The sequence below is a fragment of the Psammomys obesus genome, unplaced genomic scaffold, assembly GCF_907164565.1.
Source record: "Psammomys obesus unplaced genomic scaffold, mPsaObe1.curated_primary_1811, whole genome shotgun sequence".
Classification (NCBI taxonomy): domain Eukaryota; kingdom Metazoa; phylum Chordata; class Mammalia; order Rodentia; family Muridae; genus Psammomys; species Psammomys obesus.
In genome coordinates this window covers 15484459-15508307 of record NW_026596120.1, presented here as the reverse complement: position 1 = coordinate 15508307, position 23849 = coordinate 15484459, and the positions used below count along the sequence as shown (strand labels likewise).

The 23849-nt window shown below is 53.5% G+C and overlaps 1 protein-coding gene across 3 annotated transcripts; it reads right to left on the bottom strand.

Annotated features, from left to right (window-relative positions):
* Positions 1-1815: 1815 nt before the first annotated feature.
* LOC129693028 (twinfilin-2) lies at positions 1816-23038 on the bottom strand. Of its 3 annotated transcripts, none has more exons than XM_055629576.1 (9): positions 22868-23038; positions 19540-19617; positions 15303-15481; positions 14884-14979; positions 14416-14520; positions 14188-14313; positions 13216-13366; positions 12958-13079; positions 1816-5799 (listed from the first exon to the last, which is right to left on the bottom strand). In XM_055629576.1, the coding sequence occupies exons 1-9, from the start codon at positions 22890-22892 to the stop codon at positions 2701-2703; spliced, it is 3981 nt and encodes a 1326-aa protein (XP_055485551.1). In that variant the 5' UTR covers positions 22893-23038; the 3' UTR covers positions 1816-2700. The 3 variants fall into 3 exon arrangements, with proteins under 3 accessions (XP_055485551.1, XP_055485549.1, XP_055485550.1); XM_055629575.1 differs by lacking the exon at positions 1816-5799 and adding an exon at positions 11994-12584; XM_055629574.1 differs by lacking the exons at positions 12958-13079; positions 13216-13366; positions 14188-14313; ... (3 more) ...; positions 19540-19617; positions 22868-23038 and adding an exon at positions 6600-6811.
* Positions 23039-23849: the final 811 nt, after the last annotated feature.

The following is a 23849-nucleotide window of genomic DNA, read 5'->3' as shown; positions in this document are numbered from 1 at the left end:
AAAGAAAGAAAGAAAGAAAGAAAGAAAGAAAGAAAGAAAGAAAGAAAATACATGCAAAGAGACAGCTCAGGGGGTAAAGGTCCCACAATAAATAAATAAACGTAATAAAAATGTTTAGGAGCCAGTTAGAAGACCCATTTGGTTAAGGCTCTTGCCTCTGTTGACACAAAAACATAACCTTTGACTTGAAGGGGATAAAAAAAATAGTTTATTCTTTTAGTAATGGAGCAGAGAAAACACAAGTAGAAGCATGGCATAGTGGCACACACCTTTAATCCCAGCACGCAGGAGGCAGAGGTAGGTGGATCTCTGTGAGTTGGAGGCCAGCCTGGTCTACACAGTGAGTTCCAGGACAGCCAGGGCTATATAGTGAAACCCTGTCTTGAAGAAGGAAAAAATACTACAAGTTGAGGCACCTTTCAAATACACTGGTAGAAATCTTAAGTAGGTGGGTTAAAGCAAAGCGAGGGCAGGCGTGTCTCAGCTATACACGTTGGATGCTATATGATAACATTAGCGGAAACTGTTTTTGTTAAGTGAATTATCTGTTCTGTCACAGACAGACAGGCAAGGAATGACTATTCAGAAGGCTAGAGATAGCCTAATATAAATTGTAATTAGGTTCCGGACCTGCAACATTTCAACCCCTGCACAATGATTGATGTTTTAAGGAGCCTTATGGAAGGTTCAGTGAAAGGTGCGGCTTCTTTTCTGGAACTTATGTACATCCCCAACTGAGTTCAATCTCTGAACTTCTAATGGTAGAAGGAGAGGGCTGACTCCTTTGTCCTCTGACCTCCACAAGCCAGTCCAGGCATACACACACACACACACACACACACACACACACACACACACACACACTAAATGCAACTTAAAATTAAAAAAAAAAAATCCAAGCATGGTAATATACACCTTTAATCCTACCACCTGGAAAACAGAAGCAAGTAGGTTTCTGTGAGTTCCAGGCCAGCCTGTTCTACAAGTTTCAGGTTAGCTTGGACTATTTAGTAAGACCCTGCCTGGCTTAAAAAAAAAAAAAAAAAAAAAAGAAAAAAATATATATTCTATCTTGATCAGATGTGACAGTGCCTGGGACTGAGTTTCAGCATGTTTGAGAGTCAAGTGCACGGAAGAGGCTCCTTCCCTTTGCAGCCAGGTGGCAGCTCACCTAGGTGTTTTTTGATGTCTGAACAGAATGACCCAGCATGACCCTCTACTTGGAAGTGGGAAGGGATGGATTATGAGTTCATCTTAATAAGTGTGTTCAGTCTGTGGCCCACAGATTGATGGCCCGGCATAGCTGTGAATGCAGCCCAACACAAACTATATGCTGAATTTTTTTGTTAGGTTTTTTTTTTTTTTTTTTTTTTTTTTTTTTGGTGTGATTTTATTTTGCTTTTAACCCATGGCACAGATCTCAAATGTGAACTGTGTAGGGTAGATATAGGGCTGTCAAAAGGGTAGATACAGGGCTGGGAAGACAGCTCGGTCTACAAAGTGTTTGCCATGCAAGCATGAAGACCTGGATTTTATCTCAAAACCCACATGAAAAAGCTGCCTGTGTCATCCCAGGGATGGGAAGCTGGAGAAGGAGAGTAGTTGGAGCTCTCTGGCCAGCTAGCCTAGTCTAATCGGTGAGCTCAGGGTCAATGAGAGACTTTGTCTCAAAAACCAAAATGTATAGCACCAGAAGAATAACATGTGAGGTTGACCTCCGGCCTCCAGCAAGCACACATGTGTACATGGACCCTCATACATACATATGAGTGCTTTCCATCCCTGAATGCTCTGCATGCGCTTGCGCGCGCGCGCGCGCGCGTGTGCACACACACACACACACACACACACACACACACACACACACGCAGGTTGAACACACCTTTGAATCTCCTCTGGATCTCAGCTCCTTGCTGCTACTGCCCAGACTCTAATCAAGGCTGGCTTTCTTTGCCCAGCGTAGGCACGGCCACCAGAGCATGCAACCATCCCTCATTTTCTACACACCCAGTAGTAACTACCGCCCTGCTCCGGAGTTTTCTCAGGAGCTTGCTGAGGGCCAAAGATAAACTAGCCCTGCATCTTCTCTGCCCTCATGACAGGCCAGGAGGTGAGGAAGGCAGATCCCCTAGATAAACACAAGACAGAGAGGTGCTGACCCAGGCTTCTTGCAAGGACAGCAGGGCATTCAGAGGACAACTTAAAAGAAAAAAAGAAAAAAGAAAAAAAGGCTGAGCGTGGTGGCGCAGGCTTGAAATCTCAGTAGAAGCAGGCGGATCTCCGTGAGTTCGAGGCTAGCCTGGTCTACAGCGGTTGCTCCAGGACAGCCCGGGCTACGCAGAGAAACCCTGTCTCAAAAACAAACAAACAAACAAAAGGCAAACCCGGCCCTGTTCCCTGGGAAGGATCAGAAAGTCCATAGTTGGTGACTATCTCCAAAGCGCCCACCCTTTGCTCTGTGGGCCCGGTTTTCATCTAACTCCTTCCTCTTTGTGAAGATCTGGAAAAGTCCGCCATCTCTCCCCCGAGCCACACCTCCCAGGAGCCCAGGGCTGGTGGCTTGGTAGCACGTATTGAGCACCTGCCAGATACCGGTGGGGGGGTGGGGGGTGGGGGGGGTAAAGTAAGACAGAGCAAGGCAGGCAGAGCAACCCTGGTGGCCCGGCGTGAGGTGCAGCTGTTCCCAGCTGTTTCCCTGGGCTATTCGGCTGCGGGTCCCCGGCAGAAGTTTTGGTTATAGAAGTGCCGGTTGTCCCGGGTCAGGGATGTGCTCAGCTGGGCCCAGAAGCTGCCCTGTCCGCTGGGCTGCTGGGGCCAGAAGAGCACACTCTGGCGGCAGAGGCGCTGGCGCAGCCGCACGTAGCGGGAGCGGTGGGCATCGGGGCGCAGGATCACCAGCACCACCACGTCCTTGCGGTCCTCCAGCAGGCGCTGCTGAGCCAGCAGGAAGCTGGTGCGCAGGAGGCCGCTGACCCGGTCGGTGTGGGCTAGCACAAACAGAGTCTTGCGGCTGCTGTAGATGGAGGCCCAGAGGTTCTCGAAGAGCGTCTGGCCCGGCAGCCAATCCCGGTCCTCCAGGCACAGGCGCAGGGCTCTGCGCCCGCGCCGCTCCTCCAGCCGCACCCGAAGCTCGTTATACACCCAGTCGGCAACGGCGCTCTGCGCCTTGTCGAACACTACGAAGGCATCATAGGGCAGAGCCTGGGCCCCGCGCCGGCCCCGGGCCAGCAAAGGAAGCCACGCCAGGCACAGGTGGAAGCAGTACCAGACGTCCCAGCCGCACAGGTGATGCAGTAAGGGCACCACCGTGCCCGCAGCCACGGCCAACAGCGAAAGGCTAAAGCACTCCCAGGAGAGAACGTCATCCAGGCACAGCCGCAGGTCCTGCTTAAAGATGCTGCTGCCCTGCAGCTGGCCGGGACTGCCACACTTCACGTTGATGGCCAGGCCAGGTACCGCCGTCTGGATCTCCAGCAGGAAGTCCAGGAAGGTCGCCCCGCAGGCGCAGTGCAGAGGGTTGCTGCTCACGTCCAGCATCCTCAGGCTCAGGGCGGTGGGCCCAAACCAGGAGCGATCCACGGTCTTGAGATTGTTGTCGCTGAGGTTTACCTCCTTCAGCTCCTCAGCCAGAGCAAAGAAGGCTGGGACCACAGACACAATATTGTTGCTACTGACATCGAGTTTCTGGAGCCGAGTGCCGTTAGGCAGGGTGCCATTGGTCAGGGCCTTTAGTAGGTTTCCTGCCAAATCCAGGGCTTCCAGGTTAGGCAGGAAGGCCAGGCTGCTCCAGTTAAAGAAAGACAGAAAATTGTCACGGAGGCTCAGCTTCGTTAGGTTCTTGGGGAGGTTATCCAGGTTCTGCGGAAGGAGGATATGCAGGTGATTCCGAGACAGGTCTAGATAGTTCAGGCCTGTCAGGTTTTGGAAGAAGTGGAGGTAGAGGTCCCCCTCGCCCCACATGAGGCCCATGCCGTTGCCGCTGAAGTCCAGGGACTCCAGTGAGTCGCTGTAAAGACGTGAGGATACGCGGCTGTGAATGCCGTTGTATGCCAGGCTAAGGTACTTCAGCCGTAACAGGCGGCTCACAAAGCTAAAGTTGTGGCCTATACCCTGCATGCTGAAGGCCTGGCTGTTGTAGCTCAGGTCCAGCTCCTGCAATTGTGGGAGCTCACTGAACGATTTCCCATGGTACAAGTCCAGCTTGTTATGGGATAGGTCCAGCACCCGAAGATTGGTCAGCGGCACGAACTGAGAGCCGTTGACAGCCTGTGCAATACAGTTGTGGCTCAGGCTTAGGCATTGGAGGCGTGAGAGGTTGGCAAACATCTCAGGCTTGATGGCCACCAGGTTGTTCCGAGACAGGTCCAGTTTGAACTCTTGTGGGTTGCACCCGGGCATGAACTTCTTGGAGCCAGGGGAGCTCAGCGGAGGTGGGGCAAAAACCTCAGGCCACAGATTCTCCTGCTCCCCATCATTTGCCTCTTCAAGGGCGGCTGCTGGCGGCGGCGTTAGAATCTCACTGATTCGGTTGTCTGACAGGTCCACAAACTGAAGGACTGGGAAGGCACCAAAGATGCTGATTTGGGCCTGGTTGATAAAGTTCATTTGGAGATGCAGAGTGCGGAGCTTGGGCAGACGGGTCAGCGACTCGAGAGTTGCCTGGTCGAGCAAGCGGAAGAAGATGCCGTTCATGTTCAGCTCCCGCAGTGACACCAGGCCCTTGAAGGAATTTGCCAGGTGGAGCTGGGCATAGGAGACCTTCTTGTGGTAATTGAAGGACAGGTCGAGCTTGCGCAGGCGGGTCATGTTCTGGAAGACTGTGGTGTTGGTAATGTGGTCATAGAGAAAGTTCTCACTTATGTCCAGCTTTGAGAGGTTGACCAGGCATTGGAACCAGGAGGGCTCCAGCTTGTAGAGAGAGTTGTCCTTCAGCACCAGGCCTTCAAGGTGGGTCAGGTGATGGAAGGTCTCAGGGTGCAGCTGGAGGTACTTCTGTCCACAGTCTATACAAGGGTTGATGGCGTGGTCACAGCGGCGACAATTCCCACCCACATCGAGCACTCGAAGGGAGGTCAGATTGGCTAGGTCTTCAGGCCCCAGCTTGACAATGTGGTTATAGGACACCAGAAGGTACTCCAGGCTGGGGGGCAGCTGGCGGGGCACCTCCGTGAGGTTGTTATACTTGAGTGACAAATGGGTGAGATTGCTCAAGCCCAGGAGGGCACCTGGGGCCACCTCCACTGCCTTGCTGCAGGGGTTTTTGTAGTAGCAGTTTCCATCCATGAAGAGAAAGCGCAGGGAGCTCGGGAGAACAAAGTTGTTAGGATGTAGTACCAGGATGTTGGTGTGACTCAGGCTTAGCTTCCTCAGGGAGCTGGGCAGTGGGGGCACAGTGGTGATGCCGTTGTTGCTCAGGTTCAGCTCTTCTAGTGTAGGCACGTTCAGGAAGGTGTCGTGCTCAATGGTCATGTGGCAAGGGAAGTGCATGGGGCTAAGGCCGATGGGAGGACAGTTCCATTTGAGGTTCAGATGCCGCAGGTTGGACAAGTGGATGAAGTCGGTGTTGTGCAGGTGGTGGATACGGTTGGAGACCAAGGAAAGGTTGGTGACGTTGGAACGGGGATCTGCTGCCAAGAAGTGAGGCACAGACTTCAGGAACAGCCAGTCACAGTCCACCAGGCCCCAAGGCTTCAGCTCACAGGGCAGGAAGGCAGGCAGGGTGCCCAGGGCCAGAGCCCCAGACAGCACTGCAGCCTGCACTAGAAGAGACACAGGGTGCAGGGTCCTGTGCCGGAGAACCTTTGAGAACCAGGACGGAGTGAGTGTCTAGTGTTATTGAACCCTCTCTTACCCTCTCTTCCTCACTGGGGCTTTCTTCCGGGCTTCCAAGTGCCCCCTTCTTTCTTTCCAAGTGCCCCTTCCCCCAGGCCCCTTCCAGCCCACTCAGAACCAGTACTTGGTTTTAGACACAGCCACTCACTCAGAGCAAGGAAACGGAACCAGGAATGGGCCTGGAATCCAGACCCTAGACTTGGAGCTTTTGCTCTGAATACAACCCATAGCAGGGCCAGGACAGACTCCAACAGGCCCGCTGGGCCTCACCCACTTTCTGTTCCTCTGGAGCCTCCTCTTCCCTCTTGACCACAGCAGCAGCCTGTGCTCTGTCCCTTGAGCTTTCCTTGCTCCGCTAGCCTCTCCTTGGCTAAAGAGCGGGGAGCACTGAACCCCTACTGAGGTGTAGGCTGGACCCCGTCTAGGCACCAATGGTGTTTGCTGGCCCCTTTTGCCCTCCATCTGGCTCCCCAGTCTGCCCTGAGAACCCTCAACCTGCTGAAAGGCTCTGAGGGAGCAACGGGTAGCCGGTCTGTGCTGTGCGGGCCACGCACCCCCATTGGCTCAAGTCCTGGGCTTCCGCCTCCCTATCCACCTAGCGGGTTCCACTCTCTCCGCTCAGGGACCTGCGTTTGCTCCAATTCACTTAGGGCCCCGTGAATGTTCCAAGGGCCCAGAATGGACAGTCTTTTCCACTGTTGCCCATTCTAACATCATTCCTTCTCATGATGCTCCCCTCCCCCTCGGGCTAAGCGCTGGGATCCTACCATGTTGAGGAATGGAAGAATCTTCAGAGCTCCCTCCGACAAGCTGGGCACCAGAGGATGATGATCCACGCCGCTGTCCCTCAGATAATTGAGGAAGCGGTGACACTTTCACTATAGCTGAAGTAGCTGCTTTATCCCTGCCCTGCGAGAGCAGGCGGTACAACGAGTCACAGGTCATTTGCATAGCCAGATGGCAGGCAGCCAGCCCCCTTCACCCCTTCCTCTTTCCACTCTCCTCTCCACCCACAAGCAACCAGCAAAGCCTCACATCTGTCCCCTGGGAGGTATGGGAAGGGACCAAAGCCCAAAGTCCAGCCCAAGATCGATGAGAAACCAGAATTTAAAAGTGGCTCCAGAAGAGTTGGGCTGAGCACTGACATTCATGTGGATGGTGTCACCTCACCCTCAGGCCTCAGTGTTCGTCCCATGGGTACTCTCAAGACGGTGGCTCTCCCGCCTGCTCTATCCCCAGAACTCTGTAAGCCAGACGCTGGAGCCCATATCTGCCTTTGCCATTGTAGCAGCCTCGACATCTCTTCCAGGAATAGTATTTCCCACTCTCCTTTCCCAATGCCATATCAGACCCCAGACCGCGGCAAGCAGAGGCCAGGCTGTGGCTGGTCCAACTGGGACTCTGGCTGACCTTGCTGTTGTGTGACACTAGTCCTCGGGAGGTGGGGGCAGATGTCCAAGAAAGGGAATTAATGACAGACAGACCAAAACCGAGGGTACCACTAACGTCCAAGTTGGTTAACCAACGAGTTTTATTGGAGTTACTGGCAGAAGCATTGGGTGAGGAACAGAAATGACTCAAAGACAGCTGCATCACCAAAGCATAGGTCATGGGTTACACAAACGCTGGAAAACCTGGCGCTCAAGGCACAACTTGCTGGCAGCTCAAAATGTTGAGAGCGAATTGGCCAGGCAGCTCAGTTGATCTGAGCTTTTCAGGCAACTCAACTGGTCTCTGTTTCTTCCAGGAAGCACACCTCTTTGTCTCAGCATTTTTTTTTTTGTAAAGATTTATTTATTTTATGTATATGAGAGCATCAGATGACATTATAAATAGTTGTGAGCCACCATGTGGTTGCTAGGAATTGAACTCAGGACCTCGGGCAGAACAAAGCTCGGGGAGGGAGGACCTAGTGCATCTGGTCACTTTCAGGGACTTCCTGAAGCTTTTTAGTTGTTTACATCCTGAGAGGTTATGTTGGTTGGTTGGTTGGTTGGTTCTTGTTTTGGTTTGGTTTGGTTTTGGTTACTATCTTCTTATTTTTTATTTTTCCAAGACAGGTCTTCTCTGTGTAGCCTTGGCTATCCAGGAACTCACAGGCTGGCCTCAAACGCAGGGATCTGCCCGCCTCTGCCTTCTGAATGCTGGGATCAAAGGCACGTGCCACCATATTCAGCTACATCCTGAGTTTTAAGGAGCTTCCCTGAAGCATAGAACAGCTCACCTACTGTGCTAGCATAGCATGGAGGCCCTTGCATCCACATATCTGCAGAGACACCAGGAATGTTAGTCACACAGGACTGTCTTTCTAATGGGAAAGATGAAAAACCTGTTCTAGCTAGAAAGCTGAGAACAGAAAAGTGATTAACAGCCTGGTGATCTGCATTATCTGTTGGTCCAGGCCTCATCAAGCTCCCATGACCAGGACTAGAGTTAGTAGTTAGTAATCTAAATGACCATTATAGCCAGAGGCTCCCTCAAGCTCCCCCAAGCAGGACCAGAGATGGCTAATAGCTCAAATGACCCCTATGCTATCTGTACAACTGAGACTAAGCTAGGCCCTTAAGCCCTTAAGCTAGCACACTTGCTTGGAAGAAATGCTACTACCCTGAGTTGAGTTTTGATATACTTATGCTTCCTTGTACATCAGGGATTATATTACACCAGGAAACTTTAAAAAAAAAAATATGCTGAGCTTAAATACAGTGGGAATAAATTACCTGTTATGGAGGCTCCCCGAAGTCTGATCCAGGTCGACAAAGTCAATCTGCAGAGGGTTTTCATTCTTATCTCTTCCAGGAGTTCACGTCCCTGTATGACTCCTGCAGAGTCAACCTACCTCGGAAGAAAGTGCTACACAACACTGACCTACTTGGCTTGTCACAACCTGCTGACTAGAGCTGGTTCTTCAAGCTCAAAAAGCCCCAGAGACCCCAAAGAGACCTTAAGCTCTGATTCTGTCCCTTCAGAAACTGCCCACTGCTCACAACCTGCTCAGCTACCTGCATCTCTAACTAGGTCACCCTGGTGGTCTCCCCTTCCCAGGAACCTATTCAAATTGAGCTCCTGGAAAGGCCTGTTCATCCCCCCTCCATACATATGCACACATACAGACATATATGTGCATAAGAGTGTGTGATTCACCTGCATGTATGTTTGCGCACGACTTGCATGCCTAGTATCTGAAGAGGTCGTAAGAGCATGTCAGATTTCTTGCAACTGGCACACAAGCTGTGAGCCACCACGTGGGTGCTGGGAACTGAACCCTGGTCCTCTAGGAAAAGCAGCCAGTGCTCTGAACTGCTGAGCCATCTCTCCAGTGCTCCCTGTTCAAAAGTTTTCATTCTAGATCTCTCCTCTGCCCAGATCCCTCCATAACCGCCCGGAACTCTAGTCACTGTCCAAGCAGTAGTTAAGACATTATGCATGGGGGCTGGAGAGGTGGCTCAGAGGTTAAGAGCACTGGCTGCTCTTCCTTTCTCAACACCCACATGGTGGCTCATAACCATCTATAATGAGAACCGGTGCCCTCTTTCTGGCGTGCAGGCACACATGCAGACAGAACGCTGTATACGTTATTACGTATAAATAAATAAATCTTAAAAATAAAAAGACCCCGTGCACCTTATGCTTCCATTTTCCCTGATCTGCTGGCAGCCCACTGGCTCCTTGTCTTTCACCTGTGTGCTTTCTTGCTTCCGGGCCTTTGAACATACTCTTACCTCTGCCTGAACACTGGTCTTTCCCAGATTCCCCACGTGGTTTGCCTTCTGCCTTCATACAGGGCACACATTATCCTTTCTCCATGACGGGGCCTTTCTTGTCCTTCTCATGAATCTCTCAGCTCCGCTACACAGCCATCCTTCCAGCACGAGGGTAATGCAGGAGAACTGAGAGTTCAAAGCCTGCCTGAGCTCCATACTGAGACCCTGACTCAAAAGAAGTAAATAGGCAAAAGTAAATAAAATGGCCGGCCCCAGATCTGGCTCTCCTGAGCACTGTGGCCAGCTGGCTTTCTCCTCCCATAGTGCTTTCCAGTTGCTACCACTTTCATGCTTGGTTGCATACTGTCTTACTCACCTGTTGGAACGTTGACTTCTTCAAGATAAGAACTTCCATCTGCGTCTTCAGTGCTGGGCAGAATCTGCTGATTCCTAGCTATGGGCTTTAGCAGGGGTTGAAAAGGGCCCCTGCAATGGGACAATGTCCTGAGCACAGGGACGCTGACAACAAGGACATACACGACTGGAGAATACAGGTCTTCAGAATATCCTTGTTAGCCTTGGTGCCATGAAAACCCAGCTAGAAGAGCCCTCATGCAGGGAGGCAGGCTCAAAAGGGCCTTCTTAGGAGCCAGGTGCATTGGCACGTGCCTTTAATTCCAGCATTCACGAGCCAAGAGGCAGGTGGATCTCTATGATTTTTGAGGCCAGTCTGGTTTACATAGCAGAGCTCCAGGCTAGCCAGGGGTACAAAATAAGATTCGGCCTCGAAAACCAAACAAGGGCCTCTGAGAGATGTCTCAGAGGTTAAGAGCACTGGCTGTTCTTCCAAAGGTTCTGAGTTCAATTCCCAGCAACCATATGGTGGCTCACAACCATCTATAATGAGATCTGATGCCCTCTTCTGGCCTGCAGGTGTACATGCAGGCAGAGTACTGTGTGTGCATGTGTGTATTGGTTTTTCTAGACAGGGTTTCTCTGTGCAGCCTTGGCTGTCCTGGACTGGCTTTGTAGACCAGGCTGGCCTTGAACTCTCAGGGATTCGCCTGCCTTTGCCTCCCCTGGCAGAGGCGCATGCTACTGCATCCAGCAAAATAAATAAATCTTAAACAAACAGACCAAAGCCTTCTTAGGCATCCATCTCCTAATTCCCCTAATCCTACAAATCGTCAGGGGAGTGCGGACAGAAAGCCAGGAGGGTGAACTGTTGGAGCAGAGCCAGGGACTGTGGATATAGCTCAGTCGGTACACTGCTTGCTTAGCATTCGCTGTGCCTCGGATTTGACCCTCGATAACCCATAAATCAGACATAGTGGCACATACCTACAGAGCTTCAAGATCATCTCCAGCTACATAGCTAACTTGAGGCCAGCCTGGGGTGTGTGAGATTCTGTCTCAAAAAATTCACCCAACAAATGAATAAAAGAGACAAAGCCAGGAATAGTAAAATAATGTTGTTGTGTTTTTTTTTTTCCATACACCTTTTGCAGTTCCCAAATAAAGACACAGAGTCCAAAGCTTTATTCTAAACTGCCTACACTCTTCTGGACTACTCGCCCTGGCCACTCCTATTCCATCTGCGTCTTCCTGGCAACTTTGTGACCTTCTCCTCTGATTCCTCTCTGAGAAACCCCTCCCTGCAATCCTAAGTCCACAGCCCTACCTCTTCTGCCCAGATATTGGCTATTCAGCCCTTTATTAACCAATCAGAGATGATGGAGAACAATTTTTTACACAACACTGAGACGGGAGATTCTTCATAGAAATGACAATGCCCACATCCTGACTGCAACCCGGAATCAGCCTCTGAATACACGGAGCACAGGACCATCTCCCAACAAGGTCTGGTAATGCAGATGGGTAATGCCATCATTAGGGAGGCCTGCCATAGTTACATAGACCCTGTCTCGAAACAAAGCACCAAAATATTAAGAAGGAAAAATAAAGACGGGAAGACCTGACTTGATGCATGATTGATGCATGGGCTCCTGGAAGCAAAGCCCAGAAGAATCTGGTTCTTCTGGTTCAGAGTTAAGAACATGGCCAACCCTGCCAAGAGCCAGCTCCACACAAGGTTAGCCTTATCTGGCCTCCAGATCTGTGAGAATTAAATCTGCAAGGTTTTCTTTTGTGTTTTTGAAACAGTTTTTTTTTTTTTTTTTTTTTTTTTTTTTTTTATGTTGCTCGGGGTCAGGCTCAAACTACCTCTTTTTTAAGCCACTGAGTTTGTGGCAACTTGTCACAACACCCACAGGAAACCGAAACACCCAGATCTCCAAAGCCTTGTGGAAGTGTGTGGGCCTCATGGGTAAGGGCTTCTGCCCTCACACTCAGAGCATCTCCCACACAGCGGAGGCCAAGAGCAACAGGCCCCTTCGGAACGGGCAAAAGGACAACAGTGCAAACAAAGGCACCTAATTCCCAGGGTCAGGCTTGGTATTGATTTAAAAATATTTTATTCTTTAGAAAATACAGCGTTCAACCACCCCTTCCTGTGACATCTGGCCCCTGCCAACCGTCCCCACCCTCTGTGGCCCAAAGCTTCTAGACTGGGCTGGAACCATAGCATCAGATCTCCTGGAGGCTAGGTTCATGCCAGGTCCCCCACTCGGACCCCACGAATGAGCCAGGCAGCCACCCCGTGCACACAGACTGAAAGGCAGGGACAGCGACAGGGCAGGGTCACGATGTGCTGGTCCAGTGGCCCTAGGGAAGCAGCAAATGTGTTCAGCCATTTGCCCTCCTGTCCCACAGGAAGCAATTCCTTAGAGCCCGGGGTTGGGGAGGAAGGAGGGGCAGGAGCGAGAGGGTGGCATCCCAGCCAGCAGTCCACGTGCCTGGCCCTGTCCCCAGTCCAGGCACCTAGCTGTCGTCCCCATTCTCGCCGGGGCCCCGGATGAGGCGCTTGTGGCCGCGCTTGCCTCCAGGGCCTTTGGGCTTGGCGAAGGCCTGCTTGAAGGCCTGCTGCTTGGGATGTACCTCCTCGTAGAGGAACTCGGCTGTCAGCTCCGCCCCGTCACCAATCTCGATCTGCCCGGGGTCAAGGCAGAAGTTCACTATGCTGAGGGCCCAACACGTATCACTCTTGGTAACCCCCACTCTTAGAGTCATCCCTGGTGCCCATCTCCTCTTAGGTTACCACAGGACCTACAAGGTAGGGTCTGTTACCCTGCCAGCCCGAGTCACCTTCTCCCAACCCCCCTTCCTGCCAGAACTAGGAAAAAGGAGTGGACAAAGCAGCCAAGGCATGGGCTTATGTGTGTCTTGGATTTTCCCTGGGCCTTAAGCTTCCCACCCATCCAATACCCCATTCCTTCCATGCAGAAATGAGTCTTGCATGGACTCAGGACGCCAGTGCCCCACACGGGGAATGGGGTCCCGGGACCCTGGGAGCAGGCGGTACCTTCTTAGCTATCTCCAGCTGGAAGTCTTGCTCTACAGAGTCGAGGAGGCGGCTCTTGCAGCTGGAGTAGAGCATGCGCTCCTTAATGCTGCACTTGTAGCCCGGCATGGAGTAGATGAACACTGTTGGGGATGAGGAGGTGAGCCCACGTAGGCCCGGGGCAGCTGCAGACCTCTACAGCCACGGTAGGCCCAAGCAATGGCTTGCCATGATCCTCCTGGCCAGCTCCGAACTGAGGTCCCTGTCACTGCTACTTACCCACAGATTCCAGGGGGTCACCCTCGTGGGTATGCTTATACAGGAAGAAGTGGTAGCGGGCAGCATCTCGGGGTACCCGTGAGGGTAGCTGGGCCACGTTTGTGGGTTCTGTGTGTACCAGCTCGATGGTCTCCCGTTCCAGGTCCAGCTTCTGAGTAGGAGCAGAGGAGGTGGGAGGGTTCTCCCTGCACCCATTAGGAAGCAGGATTGGTGGGCAGGGAGGGGTGTTCGGGGTCCCTTTCCCCGGGGTCCCCTTTCCAAGGCTGGACCCTGGGCTGCAGGGGTTATTCTAAAGAGACCTTCCCTGACTCCAACGCTGCCTCTCTGAAGCTTCCCACGGAGGCCCCTGCCCAGGGTGGTGTGGTCGGCCTTGACCTCAGCAAGGCATCACCGTGGGTCCACCCTCAGAGGCAAAGCCCCAGGAAAATGTTTGGAAGGGAAAGCCATTCTGCTTGGGCAGAATGGGCACAAGGACTCTGCCCAGAAAAGAGATAGTCAAGGGAGCTACAAAGGAACTCTGGGAGAGGACGAGGGTTAGCCCTAAGCGTCAGTGTAAACCTATGGTATCTATATGTTGTCAAGGTGTATATAGTGCCTGTTGTGGCCAGGACTTAGGGGCAGGGAGCATGTTCTCTCTTTTATTCCCCAGGACAGGGTTTCTCTGTGTAGCCCTGGCTTGCTCTGTAGACCATGCTGACCTCTAACTCAGAGCTCCACGTGCCCCTGTCTCTCGAGTGCTAAGATCAAAGGTGGGCGCCACCATACCTGGCTTATTATTATATTTTTTTAAAAGAAAAAAATTGAAACAGGGTCCGGTGTAGATTAGGTTGACCTTGACCTTGCAATGCCTGGGTGGCTTAGCAGAATAGCCCAGGAGATGGGCACAGGGCTCTGTGGCCATTTGCAAACACGAATAACCAGAAACAGGAGGGGCCTACGGTGCCTGGCCTGTGTGTATGACTGCGTACCCACCAGCTGGATATAGTTGACTGTCTTCTGCTTGAGCTGCTGAAGCGCCCGCTGGGCCTCAGGCTGCAGCGGGAAGGCCAGGCCCTGTAGCGTCTGGTGCTTACTTTCCACACTGATCTCAGTCTTCACCTGCGGGGCGGGACGACCATGCAGGAGAGCCTCACCTACCCACACCAAGTTGGGGCCTACCCCGGTCAGAGTCTCCCGGCCCTCCTCGTCCTACGCACCCACCTCATTGATTCGGATCTGCTGGAGCTCTCTCTCAGCCGACGTCAGCGGGGCAGGTGCCGCGCAGGATGACAGGTGCTTCTGGTACCCGGCCAGGGAGAGGTCGTCCTGTGGGGCAGGCTCAGAGGGGTAAGTGGATACCTCAGGCAGAAGTCCACTGTGCGTCTCAGCCTGCAGCCCCAGGGTTCCCACGTCCTTCCGTTTCTTTTTTTTTGTGACGGAATCTTATGTAGCACTCAAGCTAGCCTCAAACTACACTGCCATACAATGACCTGGAGCGGCCCATCTTCTTGTCTACACTTCCTGAATGCTGAGAATCAAACCAGGGTTTCATGCATTCGAGGCAAACACTATCAACCACGGCACAACCCAGTCCCCAGCCCTCCCATATCACCCTGACCCTGGCACTTGAGTGACCCTATAACCCTCGCCCAGTGGTCCCCATCCCTCATTCTGGCGTGGGTGATTAACCTTTACTGTCCCGAAGAGCTCATCCTTGATGTGGCCGCCTCCAAACTCCTTCTTCACTGTGGCTCGTGTGGCTGCATACAGCATCTTCAGCCGCACCTGAGATGGGCCAAAGCTAATGCTCCAGGAGCCAACTGAAGCCCCGCAAGAGGCAGGGCACTGAATCAGGTCATCTCACTGGGCCCACACGCCCAGCAGGGGGCGCAGCGAAGCTGTAGCAAGCAGCTTTCGCCAGCAGGGGGAGCCTCCACCCAGCTCAAACTCAGCCCGGAGTCCGGTTGATGGGACAGCAATCTAGGAAGCGCGGGCTCTGCAGGGGTTGGGGCGGAACCTACTATTCCTTCCCTTAGTCTCCTTAGGCCAGAGTCTCTCATCTGTTCTTCCCCCTTTCCACTGGCCCCAAGCAGGGTGACGGGACTCACAGGCGAATTATCAGGTGACCAGGCCAGGAAGAGCCATTCGAAACCCTGAGCATTCTGCGAATCGAGGCGGAAGAGGAGGTAGCAGGGCTCCTGGGCATCCAGCAGCGGCAATACAGCCCGGTCGTAGTCCTGGTCCCAGCGTCCCACTGGCTCCTGCGAGGCACCGAGCACGAGCTGCTCTGGGGGCAGAGGCCGGGTGAGCCGAAGTGGCACATCCCACCTCCTCCTCCGCCTGTGGACCTGTTCTCTGGATGGAGCTCTCTGAGCGAACTCCAACCTACCGGCCACTCCGCCCCACTGGCCCACGAGCTCTCAAATCCCCAAGGTGTGAAGCTGAATTGCAGAGGGGTGAGTATGAGGCGCTGAACTGGACCACACGTGGCAGCTATGGGCGGCCACCTTTGTATCCACTCTTGCAAATGCTTGTGTTCACCTACACTCACGCATTTGTGCACACACAAGCCCACAAAGGACCACAGCTGTGTGCCCGCCGCCGGCAACAGCGCACTCCGCTCAAGGTACTCCTACACTGGATGCTGCTCAGCGCCATCTCAACTGTGTAACCGCTTCCTGCTCGCAACTCCCTCAGCCCCTGGCTCCATCATGCCCCTCTCAGGACAATGTGCTAAGGGAGAGGCTACCACCCCCAGTTTCAGCCCACCACCCCAAAGGGGGGAGGGGACAATAGCAGCCAACTAATTTTTGTTTGTTTTTTGAGACAGGGTTTCTCTGTGTAGCCTTGGCTGTCCTGGACTTGCTCTGTAGACCAGGCCGGCCTAAGATTCACAGTCATCCGCCTGCCTCCGCCTCCCTGAGTGCTGGAATTAAAGGCGTAGGCCACCAAGCTTGGCTTGCCAGCTATTTTTTTAAGGCAGGGTTTTACTATATATTTAGGCTCAGTTGATGCTGAACTCACGAGCCTCCTGCATCAGTCACCCGCCATTTAAGGGCCTGGGTATGTGTGTGCACCATCACGGCCAGCTCCTGCTTGCTCTCATGTGTGCTTGTTTTTTGAGGCAGGCTCTCATGCAGTCCAGACAGGCCTAGAACTCACTTTGTGCTGGAAGATGAACTTCTGATCCTCGGATCTCCACCTCCTAAGTGCTGGGGTTATAGGCACCATTTTATGAAGTGTCCAGGGTCAACCCAGGGCCTTGTGCATACTAGCCAAGCACTCTACCAACTGAGTAGATTCCTAGACCCTTGTGCTTGTTTCTGATAGAAACCTTTGCTATGTAGCCCAGGCTAGCCTCAAACTTTCAATCCTCCTGCCTCGGCTCTCTTAGTGCTGGGAAAATCAGGAATATGTCACAAGGTTTAGCGAACAACCAAATTATTATTATTATTATTATTGTTATCGTTTTGTTTTTTTTGGGACAGGGTTTTCTCTGTGTAGCCTTGGCTGTTCTGGACTCACTTTGTAGACCAGGCTGGCCTCAAACTCACAGCAATCTGCCTGCCTCTGCCTCCCCAAGTGCTGGGATTATAGGCGTCCGCCACCATGCCCGGCCAACTTGTTATTTTTCATTTATTATTATTACTAATGTGTGTGTGTCTGCGTGTGTGTCTGGCACATATGGGTATGGATGCATGCATACCACAGGGCAGATGCAGAAGTCGAGGACCAACGTTCAGGCCTCAGTCCACCGTAAGGTCCACAAACTGGACTCAACCTGTTAGGTCTGAGCCATTCTGCTGGCCAGCCTGGACCTGACAGGTCTGCTATAGCTCTGGCCAAATAGGTCATCCAAGCACAGTTTCAAGCTGAGATCTCATCTGGACACCATGTATGTACTTGGTCCCACAGCCCAACCCTGAGGAAGAACTGGGCAGAACAGTGATCCTAGCTGGGCCATGGGGGGCCAGCCCTTCACCGTCCCCACCCTTTTTAATAGAGCGAAGAAGCCAGCTGCCTGAGACTCCAACATGAGAGGCAGGTCGTGACGTCCGTGCCTGCCCACCCGGGACTCAGATGGGGATCGGGGTGGAAAGGCAGCAGCTGCTTACTCTGTTGTTCATACTTTTCAAGTTGTTCATTTACCTGTTTTATGAGCGTTTGGCCTAGATTTACAAATGTGCATCGTGCGCGCGCCTGTATCCGTGGAAGGCAGAAGGCGGCGTTGGATACCCTGGAACTGAAGTGATAGATGGCTGTGAGCCACCATGCCGATGCTGGGAACAGAATCGGGCTCTTCCGCAACGGCGGCAAGTGCTGACAGCCGCTGAACCATCTCTCCAGCCGCTTGTTCACGTTTTTAAAGCGGAATGTCTGGACAGGTGAGATAGCTCTACCGGTCAAGGTATTTATTACCAAGTTTGGTGACGTGAGTTCAATCCCAGGGTTCCACATGGTCAAAGTTGTTCTCTGATCTACATGCATGCACATACACTAAATGTAAGTTTAAAAATAAACCAGAATTTGGATATTTTTAGACCAGGGCTTATGTATCCTAGGCTGGCTTCTAATTCACTATACAGCCAAAAATGACCTTGAAGCCATGGCTATGTAGTAAGATTCTGCCTCAAGAGACTAACAGCTGGCCACAGTGGCTCATGCCTATAATTCCAGTACTTGGGAAGGCAGGGCTACACAGAGAAATCCTATCTTGGGAGGGAGGGAGGGGGAATGACCTTGAACCTCTGATTCTCCCACCTCTACTTCCCAAGGCTTGCCATTTTTATATTTGGAGACAAGTCTATATAGTCTAGGCTGGCTTCAAAAAACTGGAATTCCTTCTGGCTCAGCTCTCTCAAGTGCTGGGATTATATCATCATTCCAAGCTTTACCAGGAATTTTGTATAAGGAGTATAATTTGGGCCTGGCAGTGGTGGCACATGTTTTTACTCCCAGCACTTGGGAGGCAGATAGAGGCAGATGTCTGTGAGTTCGAGGCCAGTCTGGTCTAGAGAGAGAGAGCTCCAGCACAACCAGGGCTACACAGATAAACCCTGTCTCGAAAACAAAACCGGCACAGGCATAGTTTTTGTTGTGGTGGTTGCTTAAAAAAAGAACTATAACTGAGTTTCTGTAGAAAAAACAGTAGCTCTAGCTACACTCACCTAGGATGTAAACCCCTACCCCAGGCATTCCCAGGAACCCCAACACTTGGAACGCTGAATTAGGATGAGTCTACCTAGAGATCCCTTAGGCTTTATGGAGACCATCTACAGGGGACAGTTTGCCTGGGAGGTTAATAGACAGGGCTGAAAATGGGGGCCACTCAGCTCAACTGTCTCTTTAAGGGTAGGAAGCCCCAGGAGGCCGCTACTCATCACCTACCATCATGACTCCCCACCCAGACTCTGAGGGCACCTGGATTCAAGGATCCTGGACAAAGCCCAGCCTAGCTGTGGCCCTAAGGCCTGAGGTGAATCCTGGGTCTGGCAGGCCCAGCTGAAGTGAACAGGACTTGGGTCATTCGGGGAGCCCAGTGCCAAAGGGCTCACAGCAGCATGACCACTGAGAGGGCAGGAAGGACCCTCAGAGGGTCTGGCCCACACCACTCCCAGAAACCATACCACTTTCTGCTGAGGCAGGCGCTTGGCGCAGAGGGAGAGGGAGTCCTTGTTTCCTCACCCCTAATTCAGCCTCAGATGGATCCTCCGACTCCTTGAATGCTTCTACTTCAGGCCTTGGCTCAAGCCCCACAGCCCTGTACCCCTTGTACCCCTCCTACTGCCTGGTAAGAAACCAGGTCCAAGGGTCAGCTCGAGGCCCTGTCTGTGTGGAGTCGCTTTATCCTGCTCTCAGAATGAGCGGGACCTAAGTTCTTTCTTCCTATTCTGGGGACATCTACCTTTGGTGAGGTCCATGGCATCTCAGTGCCCTCACAGCTGGCAGCCAAGCCAGGCTCAGCCTGCTGAACACGCGCGTGCACGCGCGTTCGGACACACACACACACACACACACACACACACACACACACACACCAGGGCTCGCCCGGCCCCTGCCACCTCCCTAGCGCAGCTCCCTGACAAGATCCATCTCCAAAGCCACACAGCCTCTAGACACTGGGGCCGGACAGACCCACAGGTCAGGACTTTGCACAACAGGGTGGCCACCGTCCCACCTGTAGGACCCCATGAGTCAGTCTCCTGTATGAGTGGCCTCATCCCCATTCTCAGATGGAGAAACTGAGGTCCGAAGGGGGCCAGAAGCTAATACTCCTCTTTCCTACCCCCGGAAGGAACTGGGTTCGGCCTCCATCCCACACCCCGGCCTGTGGGGGACACTCACCGTCCTCAATGATAACTTTGATGAGTCGGATGGAGCCAGCCCGGGCCTTGGCAAAGAATTCCTTTAGCTCTTCGGTGGCTACAAGCACAAGAAACATGGTTGTTGTTGGTGAGCAGGCAGGGTGGGCAGCAATGAGGCTGGGTGTCCTGTGGGGTCTGGTGGCTGGGCTGGGAAGTGGGTTAAATATGGTTCTCCCATGTGACTGGGAACTTGAGACAAGCCACTGAACATAAGCTCCCAAATTTAGCTAGCAGGAGTGGCAGGCGGTGGCCTGCTGGCAGGCAGGAACGGGACGGCCCACTTGAAGATGGACCAGGTTCTAAGACAAGCCAGGCTGGCCAGAATGAAGGGCACCCGCTTGTCCCCCTAACAATAGGCTGAACCGCCAGTGAATGGACACCCGCTTAGCTGGTCAGTGGAAGTGGACACGCTCATTTAGAGACTCAAACACAACACACGCGCACGCGCACAAATCCCACGTCGCCAACACACATGCAGGTAACAGACGCAGCTGCAGGGTGTGTCTACAGCGTGTGTACAGGCAAGACAGACAAAATACACAGGGGCACAGGCGCGTGCAATCCATGAATGCAGTTGTCCAAGTCCCCCGCCCGCTTGTACCAAAAGAAAAGCCTGCCAGCCCCAACACAGCCCTATCAAGGGGCAATGAAGCTTCAACCCCCAGGCGGTCAGGAAGGCTTCCTGGAGGAGGAGTGGTGCCCAGGAAGAAGGCTCCATCTTGGAAATTGGGCATCAGAGCAGGAAGGTGACCAATGACCAAAGATAGCGTGCCAAGGTGAGGACCATGGTCGGAGCTAGATGACCATGAGTCATCTCCCACTAGTGGCGGGAGAGAGGGAAAACACAGTCCAAGTGTGTAAGGGACCTGCTTGGAGTCTCTGGCTGAGTGTGACCTTGGGGCTGCCAGGGGTCAGAAGGTACACAGCTGGAGAGTTGAGATCACAGAATATTTATAGGCCTTGGATAGGGCAGCTGATGGGCAGCTTAGGGGCGGGGTGGAGGGGGCTTTAGGTAAACAAACTCTCAGTCATGTCCTCAGGCGCTCCCCCTTTCCCTGCGGAGTGACCTTACGCCTGAACCCCACCAAGGTGCACGCCACCCACGGAGGTCCCTGAGTGGACAGAAGCATGACCAGGTACTGGACACGAGGGACACAGCCCCACTGGCCATGTACAACTAGTAACCATCAGCAGATGCCTAAAAGCTTTAAGCCTCATCTTCAGGGGCCTGGCTCCCTCTTAGCTGCGTGACCTCTGACCTCTCTGAACCTCAACCTCATCTATGAAACAGAGCTAACTGCCTCAGACTTAAAGGCTTGTGGTAAGGAGTGTAAGAGAGACAGTGCCAAGGAACAGGCATGTGTTGATAATATTTTGGTTTTTTTTTTTTTTTAAATCTAAAGGTGGCTCCTCCTGCTTGTCTAGACCTTGAGAGAGAAGCCAAGAATCTCCCCAGAGGGAGAGTCTGACAAGCCCCTTCTACTGTTACCAGGGCAAACTGAAAAGCCAGCAGCCTCCCGAACCCTGATGCCTCTCCAGTCACCATCAATAATCCAGAGGCCAGACCTGGGACACCTGAGCCTCTGTCATCAAAGATTCATGCCTCCCCGCCGCCACCTTGCCCACCTCCAACTCTAGCAAGCCTCAGGTTACAGTCCCTCTTGGGCTTCACTGAGGTCAACAGGCCTGCTCCTATGGCCAGGCCAAGGCTGGCACCTGATCTTCCAGGGTGGTCTTTCTTGCTGTCTGAAGCAGGCCCAAAATCGGGAAGTTCCCCTCAGCAGGCCTGTCTCACTGCATGGGGGATGAAGGGATAAGGCAGAGCCTTGGCCACAGGGTCTCTGAGCAGAGTGTGTGTTTGGGAGTGGGTGTAACCTCCTACCATCTCCCCCCAGCTGGAGGCAGCAGCTCAGCATACAAAGAGGAAGGAAGGGCTTTGCAAGTTGAGGCAGCGGTTTCCCTGACAGTTCCCCACTTTGGGGCTGACTCAGGAAACCTGGCCCTCCATCTCCAGGAGAGACTGGCCCACCTGTGGGAGGCCAACCAAGCCTGATCCAGGTCCCTGCATGCTCAGACCAGCAGGATGGGGATGGGGCAGGGCCAGGGAAAGCCTCTCAGGGCTGAGCGTCCACCAAGCAGCCACAACCGCAAGCAGGGATGCAGGCGGTCAGGCAGGTCGATGGTGGTAGCCCTGGCCAGGGCATCACAGTGTGGTGACACGAGTGGCTGATGGCCAAACCAACAAGCTGTCTGGGCGAGCAGCCTGGCCTTCCCTACTGGCCGAGGAAGCAGTCCTCCTTCCGGGACAGTAACAGATGGGGACACTGAGACCAGGTAGGGACAAAATACCTGGCCCAGCTATTGCTTCTTTTTCAGTCTATTCAAGGAGGAAATGGGGGGGATGGGGAGCCTGGAGAGGGGCCGTGGGTGTGGCACTCCGAGAGGCTGCAGAAGCTTCCTGTAGATTAGGGTGGAGCCAGGAACTCCCCTAGAAAGTCTGACTCCTCAGCCTCTTCCCTGCTTGCAGCTTCAAGTTGGGACTTTTGGTGGCCTGGCTGGAGCAGACGGAGATCACAGTGGAAAACGGAAGAAGTCAGAGGCCAAGGTCAGAAGTGCAACACTCCCCGTTCTACTTCAGGGGGAGGGCCAGCTTCTGTCCAGCCTAGTCTGCAAGAGCATGGGGGTCCTACAAGGAGGAAAGGTCGGGATACCCTCTCCACACATATACACAAGCCCATGCTAGTCATAAGACACCCAGGCAAGCATCCATGGTAACACACACACACACACACACACACACACACACACACACACGCACACACACGTGGTGTGCCTGAACTGTGCACATATGCAGACACCCACAGTGTGCAAACCCAGCCACTAGTGCACGCACACGAAGGAGGCTGGACAGGCATGACCAAGTCGCCTCCAGATGGGCACACACAGGACTGTGTACAGAGGACATGTGCACATGCGTGTGCGTGTACACTTTTCCAGATGTGCACATCCGGGTACACCCCATCTCCAGAAGTGAACAAAAATACCCAGACGGGTACACACAGGCACCTCCGCCCGCAGATGGGTCCACAAGATACCTCCACCCTCGCTGCGTGCATCTATGGACACCCACTCCCCGCTGTCTGTACTCCCCCACCCAGACGTGCCCATCCCCGGGACTCGCGGCTGCAAAGGAGAACAGGAAGCTTTCCCCGGAGGGTGCCGAGGAAGAGGTGGGTGAAGGGACTAAGCGCGGAGAACAGGGGCGGCGGAGCCAACGGGCCCCCTGTCCGCCCTCCATCCGCCCTCACCGTGGATGCCGGTCTGGTGCGCCATGGCTCAGCGTTCGGCTCGCCCGTGCCGTCGGAGCGCTCCGGCTTGGTCCTGGCCCGGCTCGACTCGGCTCGACTCGGCTCGCCTGGACTCAGAGCTCCGGAGGATGTGGCGGTGGCACCGAGCTTCGCGCAGCTTCCCGGGCGGTGCCGCAGGACCCGCCCCCAGCGCGCCCCGCCCCCGGAGGGCGAGGCCGATAGAGGCGGGAGCTGGTGGTGCGCGTGCGCGTGCGCGCAGCGGGCGCCGGGGTCTTGGTGGCCCAGTGTCGCGCCGCGCCTACCTCGATGGCACGGAAGGGGCCTGCGGGTGCCCGAGGGGTGTGTGGGCGGTCGCTGGTAGGCCACAATCCTAGAGGTCTGGAGGCGGACCCCGCGCTTGGGCGTGGGAGGGACTGTGCGCTTGCCCCTGGGGAGGTTTGAGAGTGGGGGCCGATCCCGGCGTACCCCAGTTTGTAACCGTGAGGGGAATGTCAGTGTTGGCGGGCATGCGCGCGTGTGTGGTCGTGTGTGTGTGTGTGTGTGTGTGTGTGTGTGTGTGTGTGTGGTCTTGAACCCCAGGACTTTCCTTTCAGGTTGAAGCCTAGACTTATCCACCAGTAATCAGGTGTCTGTGGTGGCTGGGAGCCCTACACTGAGAAAGTGAGGGGCCGTGGAAGGAGGTGAATATTGGATGAAATTCTGTAGGAGAGACGGGGTGACCTAGCAGAGCGGAGGAAAGTTTTCCAAAAAGAAGGTCCATGTCCTAAGTAAAACCCTGTAGTTAAAGGACCGGGCCTCAGCCTGAGAAACTTCCCAGTTCTCAATGAACTTGTCCTCATCCTCAGCAGTTTTTATTTTTTGTTTATTTTTTTTAAGATTTATTTTATTTATTACATATATATACCATAAGAGGGCGCCAGATCTCATTATAGATGGTTGTGAGCCACCGTGTGGTTGCTGGGAATTGAACTCAGGACCTCTG